Source organism: Mandrillus leucophaeus, unplaced genomic scaffold (assembly GCF_000951045.1).
Source record: "Mandrillus leucophaeus isolate KB7577 unplaced genomic scaffold, Mleu.le_1.0 Scaffold522, whole genome shotgun sequence".
Taxonomy (NCBI): domain Eukaryota; kingdom Metazoa; phylum Chordata; class Mammalia; order Primates; family Cercopithecidae; genus Mandrillus; species Mandrillus leucophaeus.
In genome coordinates this window covers 647944-656834 of record NW_012105609.1, presented here as the reverse complement: position 1 = coordinate 656834, position 8891 = coordinate 647944, and the positions used below count along the sequence as shown (strand labels likewise).

The following is an 8891-nucleotide window of genomic DNA, read 5'->3' as shown; positions in this document are numbered from 1 at the left end:
TCCTTTCCCTTCCTGTTTTTCCTTTCCCTTCCCCTTTGCTCCCAGGCCACAGCCTGGGATTGGCACCCTTTGGTGTTTCCTGGGCCAACTCCAGTTTAGCTCCACCTTGGGCCATAGTTCCCAGGCCCAGGGTAGGCCCCACCTGTCGGCTGAACCACCCTTTTCCCCTGCTCTCTTCTCCAAGCCCAGTTCCAGTCTCTGGGCTTTCTTCCACCTGGATTTCCAGGGCAAGTGCACATGGCACTGTCACAGCTGCAGTGTGGACACACCAGTGTCAGGCAGGGCCGCAGCCAGAGGGTGTTGGAGCAGAGGATCAGGAGTGTACCAGGCCATGTAGGAAAGGCATTTTGCTTTTTTATTTTCTGTAAAACTCTGTAAATAAAATACAAAATCAAGGGATGTGGCTGGGCAGAGGCAGGGTGGCCAAGCCCTGGACACTGATTTGTGGCAAGGGATGTGCTGAGCCTAGGCTGGGAGGCACTTGACTGCAGGCACTGACTCTCCAACCCCAGGGGCAACAGAAGAATATATTAGATTTGCATTGCTAGGAATCTGTGGGGGAGGGGTATCTGGAGCCAGCCCTTACCCTCCCTGCCAGTGCCTGGTGAGCCCTGAAAGTACAGGGAAGGGGCGCCAGGAACCCGTGGGTGAATAGTTTAGAATGCTGTGCTCGCCATGCTGCCAGGCCCAAAGATGCGGGGCAGGGCGTCCAGGGACTCCTCTAGCCGTCGATGGGCAGACTGTCCCTCTTCTCCTGTAATGAGTGAGGATGGCGTCAGGGGTGGCCCTAGCCCCATCCCACTCTCCCACCCCTGGCGCCATCTCTCCTAGCCCCATCAGCCAAGATGTTCCAGAACTCCACCCATCTCTCCTACCCCCCAGCCTCACCACACTGCTGTAGGCTCTGCCGGGCAGCTTCCCTCACAGCTTCTGTGTCAGTTTGGCAGAGGTACACCAGGGGCTCAATGCCCTCGGGAGCCTGTCAGGGGAGGGAGCATTGAGGTGGGCCCAGGGGAGCAGATGGGAGGGGCTCAGGGGTGGGGGTGCCGGAAGGGGACAGAAGGGTGGGAGGGTTGGCAGGGGTCACCTTGATGCAGCCTAGGGCCAGGCAGCCAGCCACTCGAGTCTGCACGTCCTCATCCTCCAGCTGGTCCAGAAAGCACAGGAGGGCCTGTGGAAGGGTGGGAGGACAGACTTAGCCAGATGCTGGGAGCCCAGGACTCCAGTCCTCGCCCTCAAGGGAGCCCTGTCCGACTCACCCTCTCCCGGAAGGCAGGGCCCAGTGACAGGCTCCGGAGCTGGGTGCTGACAGCAGCCATCACCTTGTTGTTGCCATGGACGAGCAGGGAGCTGAGGGCCCGCAGCCCATCCCTTCGCAGACGCCCCTCGGGCGCCAATCTCAGGGCCTTCAGCACAACAGCCTGGTCATCTGAGTTCAGATTCCGCACCAGTAGCACTGAAAAAAGGGGATATGGTGGGTGGATGGGCAAGGTGGCAGGGTGAGGAGCTCCCGAGGGTGGACTCATGTCCTCAGATCCAAAGAGTCAGGCCACTTTGTGATCAGGGCCACCGCCTCACCCTCCTCGGCAGTCTCGGTCACGTAGGCCTCCATGGTGGGGCTGTCCAAGGTTTCCACAAAACTCCAGAACTGGAAGACCGTGAGCTGCTCTCCAGGCCCTGGCTGGGGCCTTCTGGGCAGCTTCTGCCCCAGGGCATCCTCCAGGAACTTCACACAAACTGCAGGAGGCAATAGCATGGGCCTCAGAGTTTGGGTGAACACAGGTTTTTAGAGGGGAGAGATGCTCCTATCCCAGGCTCAGGTCTAGGGGCCCTCTGTTCAAACCCCACCCATCTGGGTCCTTCTGCTTTAAGGCCCAAGTCTTTGCTGGTCTCCTTGGTGCCCAGTTCTGCGTGGACTGACCTGGCTTCCCCGAGCTTCCTGTCACTGGGAATCTGAGCAAGGGTGGAAGGAGGAGGCAGCCCACTCACCAGCCTCAGCCAAGCCTGGCTGGCGCAGGGAGAGGCGGGCACCATACTGGTTGCAGAAGGTGAGAAGCACCCGCTCCACTGGGCAGAGGAAGCAGCTGAGTCTCTCTGTGCACTGGTCCCAGAAGGTCAAGAAGCCAGGCCGAGAGGCCGAGAACTGCACCACTGTGAGGGCGTGAGGGAAACTGTCAGCAATAGACCAGGCGGGTGAGTAGAGAGCATGCAAATGGTGGTAGGCTGAGGTAGGAGCTTCAAGGCAGATGGCAGAGCCCCAACCCACTGGGCCTTTACCTTCTTGGGCAGAGCTGGCCGGGATCTCCCACCGCCTGCTGAACTCGCATACTGCCTCCAGCACTCGGGCTTCCCGCAGCAGCCGCTCCAGGGCCCATGCCTCCTGGCATCGCAGAGGCCCAAATGTGCCCAGTTTCTGGAGAATATGGATGGCCAAGTAGCTCAGGCATCAGGGTAGGGCTTGGGAGGATCGTGCTCAGGGACAAGTCCCTCCCCATTGGGGGAGGTTGGGGCTACAGAGTTGGAAGATACTCCACTCAGCAAGGGCCCTGGGGCACTGGGTGTGGCACTCAGAGGAGGTATAGAGGACCAGGATTGAAGGACAGGACTCCCTGGGGTTAGGGGTTACAAGGGAAGGGTGGGGGAACACCATCAGCCTCACCAGCAGGAGGCGACTGCAGTGGTACAGGTGCCGGACCAAGGCAGCGTCCAGAGCTGGACACCCCGTGCTGAGGGGGCGGGCACTGGGTGAGTCTATGCTGTCCTCAGCCCCAGCCTCTGGGCTGCTTGGAGGCCTGAGGGAAAAATGGGGTCAACCACCCTAGAGGCATACATCACCACCTGGTCACCAGGAGGCACACATCACCACCTGGTCACCAGCGTTTATTTTTATTAAGCTTCCCCCATCCCAGAAAGGAAGATGATGATGCACTGACAGCAGACAGTGGGGTAAGTTCGTGGAGGATTTCTAGAAGGAGGAAGGGGCTGGGATCAGCTGGTGGTAGAAGGGATTTCTGGAGTCAGTCTGCTCCATGCTACCTCCAGCTGGGACCACTGGGGATGGCATGGGTAGGAGGAGGCTGCAGGCGGGATGGTTTATGACAAATGGACTGCAAAGGGTGCAGGGCATGGTGCTGTAGCCTGGGCAACAGCAGAGGGAGGAGGGACCTGGCACAACTCTCAACTGGGAACCAGCAAAGGCCACTCCGGGACTGACAGTTGAGGGGCGAGGGCCTCTGGGAGAGTTGGGGTCAAGAAGGAGTGGGGCAGTGCTGGGGTCCCAGGGTGAACTGCGAGGCATTGAGAGAGCTTCTTCAAAGGGCAGGTCCAAGGTGAGGCCAAGGGGAAGAGGAGGGGCTGGAGGCACCCAAGCTGATGGGGCCTGGAAGAGGAGGCAGACATTGCAGAGATGAGGAGGGCAGTCAGAAGCACTGGGGGCATACGTAGGGTTGGAGACATGTGCATGAAGGACATGGGAGGGGTGGACACAGGTGCACCTGCCAGCAACTCAGTCCTCATGTGCTCCACCTGACCCTGCCTCACCTGTCCTCCCCTTTGACTTTCTCCCAATTCACCTGTTCCACCTTCCCCTGGTCCTACCTCACCTTTTCCCTCTCACTGAGCCTCACACCCATCTTGCCTAGCCCCCTCACCTGTCCCCAGGAACATCATTGTCTTCATCTTCGTCTTCATTGAGGAAGCTGAAGCTCTCCAAGGCATGCTCCACAGTGATGCTGAGACTGGAGGCCCGGCTGCGAGTCAGACCTTGTCTCTGCTGAGGTTGTGAAGGGCGTCAGAGCAGCTGCCACCCCCTGGCTGCCCTCCCTGGTTGCCCTAGCCCAGCCCAGCCCTCCTTACCATGAGCAGACTCTCTAGTCGGGTCACCTCCTGCTCCAGGCCCTGCAGCTCAGGAAACTGGCCACGGTAGTCATCCAGGGCAGCCATTAGGGCCCCCAGTGCCTCCTCCAGGATCTTGTCCCCAGACCCTCCGGCTGCCCCTGGGACTGGGGTCTGGACAGCCATGGCCAGGCTAAGGTCTGAATGCTGGGGTGCAGGGGTTGGGGGTGAGGGAGTGGGGCTTAGACTCTGAACCATAGACTCTGGGGGATCTGGGGCAGGGCTTGTGAGGGGTTTCCTACTGGAATGGGCAGGACTTGGGTGGGAGGTGCTGGGGGCTATAGGGTCTGCCTGAGTGCAGGAATTGGAGGCTGGGGGACTACAGGGAAGGGAGTCGGTGGCTGGGAGGGTGGGGTCTGAGTGTTTGGAGGGGCTGGAGAGGGTAGCAAGTTCTGGAGAAGTAGAAGGACTTACATTTATAAGGGTGGGGCTTGTGGCAGTCTGGACTAGGCCCATAGCACTGGGGTTAGGACTTGTAGTGGTGGGAGGTGACATCCTGGTTTTATGGGTGGGACTTGTGGGGGTATGGGTGGGACTGATAGTGGTAGGAGTTGACATCCTGGTTTTATGGGTGGGACTTGTGGGGGTATGGGTGGGGCTTGGTATGGTATGGGTGTGGCTTGTGGTAGTCTGGACTGGGCCTATGATATTGACGGTAGGGCCTGTAGTAGTAAGGGTAGAGATTATGGGCTTGTGGGTGGAGCCTGTAGTAGTGTGAGTGAGGGGGCTTTGAATGGCACTACAGGTGGAGCCTGTAGTGGTGTGAGTGGGGCCTGGCAGTTCTGAAGGGCCAGAGTCTGTGGCCTTATGAACTGAGTCTAGGTGTGCAGATGGGGCAGGGTCTGTAGATGTGGGGACAGAGCCTGTTGTACCGAGGGTGGAGCTTGTGGCAGAGTGGCCAGGGTCCAGGGTCGGAGGAACAGGGCTGGGGTGCTCTCCATGGGTGGGAGCTGGGTGTGTAGGTGGGCTAGGTCCCCAGGCTAGGCTTTCTGGGCCAATGGCCTCCACTGAAGCCTCAGCCAAGGCAGCGTCTACACTAGCCTCACTGATGTGGCTAAGAGTCCGACTGTAGGGTGCATGCCCATTTGCCAGGACTGGGGCCACGGCCCCCTCCTCATCCAGGGGACCAGAGCTGGGGGTCTCAGGCCTACGGAAGGCAACTTGGATGGGAAGGAGTTCAGGCTGCTGCACCAGGGGCCTAGGGGCTGATGAGTGGCGGGCAGTGCCTGAGAGCTGTGGGCTGGATGAGTCGTCTGAAGATTCGGATGACAGGGACCATGCTGTCCCATTCTCCAGCTCCTCCTGCCGTCGCAGCATGTTCTGAGAAAGAGGAAAGGGCGTGTCAGAACCACCCCCAGGGAGCCTCTGGGGGATGGCAAGGCCTGGACCTGGGCTATGACTCACATAGAAGGCCTGTTCCCGAAGTGAGGGTGTGTCCGGTGGGCTCTGGCTATAGGTGGAGAAGCGCTTGGTGACTGTGGAGGCCTTGTTGACAGAAGCAGCGGCTGAGGGCTGGTCATCCTTGTCGAAGGGGCTGGGAAGGGAAGAGGCTGTTGGCAGGTGCCACAGCCCTCCTGGCCCTCCCCCAAGCCCCTCAGCCCCACCAACCTCCATGTGACTTCCAGGCTGAGCTTGATGGTGCCAAGGTCATTGATATCCACAGCCACAACCTGGGGCAGGGCGGCAAACAGGTCCTTGGTCTCACAGGAGACACTGCCCACAACCACATGGTTGGCCAGGCCCTTCAGTTCTGTCACCTGTAGCCAAGAGTGTATGGTGGGGTCACAAGGGTGCAGGGGCTATGAGATCATGGGCAATCTGAGGTCTGAATTTGCATAGAACTTATAAAATGGTCATGGGAGGCTGAGGCGGGAGGATCACTTAAGGCCAGGAGTTCAAAACCAGCCTGGGCAACATGGCAAGACTGTCTCAAAAAAAAATTCAGCCAGGCATGGTGGTGCACCTGTAGTCCCAGCTACTTGGGAGGCTGAAGTGGGAAGATGGGTTGAGCCCAGGAGTTTGAGGCTGCAGTGAGGTATGATTGCACTGCTGCACTCCAGCCTGGGTGACAGAGTGAGACCTGCCATCTCTTAGATAGATAGATAGATAGATAGATAGATAGATAGATAGATAGATAGATAGATGCTCATGGAGCCATTGATGCTTGAAGCAGCCTGGGAGCAGGGGAATCACAGAGGTCTGCATGGTAGGGTCACTGAGGTCATGGAGGTCACAGCCTCATGGGAGCTTAGGAGGCCAAATATTCACAGGGTCAGAAGATCATGAGGAGGTCACAGGGTCAGGAGGCCATGATGTCCTAAGAGTCACAAAGATTGTTCCTCTCAGGGCCACAGAGATCATGAAGGTCGTGGGATATCTTCCCAGGGCTATGGAGCCATGAGGGGATTACAGGAGTAAGGGACTCAGGGTAATGGGGGTCACAAGGGGTTCACAGGACCATGGTGGCCTGTTGTCCTGGGCAGAGACATCACCTTGATAGACAGAAATTCCGTGAGCAGTGGGAGAAAGATGGTTTCTTCACTGTCCCACACCTGCTTTCCACTACCCTCAATTCGGCCCCGTAGTTTCCAGCGCTGACGCCCATATTTCATGCAGATCTGGGGGAACAGGCAGGATGAGGCAGCCTAGGTGTTGGGACCCTACCAACCCAGCCTTTCCCTGTACATTCTCATACCTCATATTGATCGCCTACACACAGCCTGGCAAAGCCAGCCAGCCCTGGGAGTTGGTGGAGAAGGGGAGAAGTTGGTGAGCCATATTGGGGGTCTTCAGCATACTCCCTCCGGCCCCCCGCCTGCCCCCACAACTCAGTACCTTTCATTCGGAGATGAAACTCGCCCAGCTGTGCCTCCAGCTCGCTCTCCAGCAGACACATGCTCTGGGAGGGAGGGGCAGGGACAGGAGGGGGTCAAGAGCCAGCCACTAGCCCTGCCACACCCTGTGCCTCTGCTTTGTGGGCACCCATCCCTCACCTCCGTGTACTCGCGATGCCCCCGAGTGGCCTCTGCTAGGCTGTCCCGGGCCTCTCGGCTCCCCGGGGACCCAGTGGTGTAGGCACGGACCATGTTGTAGGCACCATCCCGGAGACGCCGCTGGACACAGTATGCCTCATACAGCTCATCGATCTGGGAAGGTGAGTGGCGTGACAGTAGGGGGACTGAGACTCACCTCTGGGTTTACTCACCTTTGGGGTTGCTAACCCTGGGCCTGGCACTGCCCCTCTTCTCCCTATGATATCCAACCCCCCACCCACCCTGCACACATGCTGCACTCGTACCTTGCTGGCATGGAACTCCAGTCGTCGCAGGAAGCGTTCAATGGACTTGACTTGCTGGAGAAGAGGTGGGTCAGGAGGGGCCTGAGGCCCAGGGCCCTTACCCTCCCTGTGAGCCAACCCCTTCCAGTACCATTCCAAGCATACTCACCTTGTCCAGATCATACAGGAAGCCCTGCAGGGAGTGGGGAGAAGGGGCAAATATTTAGGAGGGATGAGGAGGACTCCAGCAGAGGCACTCAGACTCATCACAGCTCCCCTCTCTCACACCACAGTCCACAAGCACTCCCATCACAGTAGCAACTGATGCCCCTTCATGCTGGCCTAGCCCTTGGTGGATGCTGGTAGCACAGATCTGGTCCCTTCAACCCCCTCCAGGACCTCTCCCCACACCTCTTCCCTGGTATTCCTTTTCCTGCAGGGCCCTGGAGAGAGCTCTGTGCTTCCTTGGGCAAGGTTCCCTCTGCAGGGGAACTCCCATCAAGACCCAGCAGAAGTGTTCCCTCCTCCGGGAAGCCCATCTTCCCAAGAAGCACCATGCAGCAGTACCACTGCTCAATACCAATGGCAGCAGAATCTCCTGCTGTCCGTGTCTGTAGGGGTCCCACCTACCCCACTGGAAGCTCCTGGAGCAGGTACTGAGCCCCAAGCAGAAAGTATGCACAGCAAAGTTTGGGGATAGAAAAGCCCTCAGCCTTTCTTGATATCCCCTTTTCTACTCACACCTGAACCAGATCACTTCAGAAAATAACCCAGATATCACCCAGGGCTGGCATTGCCCAGCCCTCCACACCAAAGAGGCAAAGGGCATCCCTACCTCCCGCCACTCACCAAGCGGGAATTCCTCTTGGACTCCCTTATCTGCCCCTGGAGTTTCTCCTGCTCCTGCTGGTGCACTTCCAAGTAGGCCCTGAGGAAAGGGGTGACCACAAGAATGAACTCGGTTCTCCAGCCTCATGCTGCCCAGGGTGCAGACAGCAGGGAGAGGGCATGGGGCTGGAGAAGGTTCCCGCTAGCAGGAGGCGGACTTGGGGAGGGATCCCGGGACAGGCCTGGGAAGAGAGGAGCTGCTCACGTCAGGCCCCGCTTCAGCGCCGCATACACCAGGTCCAGCCGCTCGGGTTGCGGCACCTTGGCAGCTGGATGAGCCACGGAAAACATCCTGGACACTCGGGAGAGCGCGGGGGGCTTCCGTGGGGGCCCCGGCGGGCTGAAGACCGGGAAGCTCCTGAAGGAGAGGCTGTCCTCAGAAAGAGGAGAGCAGAAGTCCCCCCAGACCCTCACTACGCACCCCCAGATCCTCACTAACGCCCAATCCCAGCCCCATCTGACGCCCTTTGACCCCACCAACCCTGCGAGGCCGCGTACCTGGGCCCCCGCTCGTGGCTGCCGAGGACGCCTGCGAAGGACTGGCTCCTACTGACCCGGGCGCTGAGCAGGCGGCGCTGCGGCCGCACCGACAGGGACATCATAGAGTGAGTCCGCGCGGGGCTCCCTGCGGGGGATCGGGGGGGGTGTCCAGTACCAGTCGGATCCCCGAAGCCCTCTCCCCACAGCTGGAATCCAGGGCTGGCGCAGGTCTTTCCTGTCGCTAGGCACAGCTTTCCCAGCGGGCTCCGGCCGGGTCCTCCTAGTCCCGCCGACCCGGGCGCTAATGACAGGCCAGCCGCAGGCGACTCGGTCTCGGACTCAGCGTGGCCTC

At 59.3% G+C, this 8891-nt stretch overlaps 1 protein-coding gene across 2 annotated transcripts in view; it reads right to left on the bottom strand.

The window, feature by feature from the left end:
- Positions 1–334: 334 nt before the first annotated feature.
- FAM65A (family with sequence similarity 65, member A) overlaps positions 335–8891 on the bottom strand; it is a 17482-nt gene continuing 8925 nt past the window's right edge. The window contains exons 2-22 of one of the 2 annotated variants that reach the window (XM_011996699.1): positions 8558–8684; positions 8265–8429; positions 8021–8099; positions 7341–7364; positions 7193–7246; positions 6888–7040; positions 6730–6793; positions 6590–6633; positions 6387–6512; positions 5503–5651; positions 5299–5428; positions 3856–5214; positions 3651–3772; positions 2660–2792; positions 2278–2413; positions 1990–2151; positions 1579–1737; positions 1260–1456; positions 1088–1171; positions 889–979; positions 335–754 (exon numbers count right to left, since the gene is read on the bottom strand). In XM_011996699.1, coding sequence (XP_011852089.1) covers positions 657–754; positions 889–979; positions 1088–1171; positions 1260–1456; positions 1579–1737; positions 1990–2151; positions 2278–2413; positions 2660–2792; positions 3651–3772; positions 3856–5214; positions 5299–5428; positions 5503–5651; positions 6387–6512; positions 6590–6633; positions 6730–6793; positions 6888–7040; positions 7193–7246; positions 7341–7364; positions 8021–8099; positions 8265–8429; positions 8558–8684 — 3656 coding nt within the window. In that variant the 3' untranslated portion in view covers positions 335–656. The remainder of the gene's footprint in view (positions 755–888; positions 980–1087; positions 1172–1259; positions 1457–1578; positions 1738–1989; positions 2152–2277; positions 2414–2659; positions 2793–3650; positions 3773–3855; positions 5215–5298; positions 5429–5502; positions 5652–6386; positions 6513–6589; positions 6634–6729; positions 6794–6887; positions 7041–7192; positions 7247–7340; positions 7365–8020; positions 8100–8264; positions 8430–8557; positions 8685–8891) is intronic. The other variant, XM_011996700.1, reaches the window with a different exon arrangement.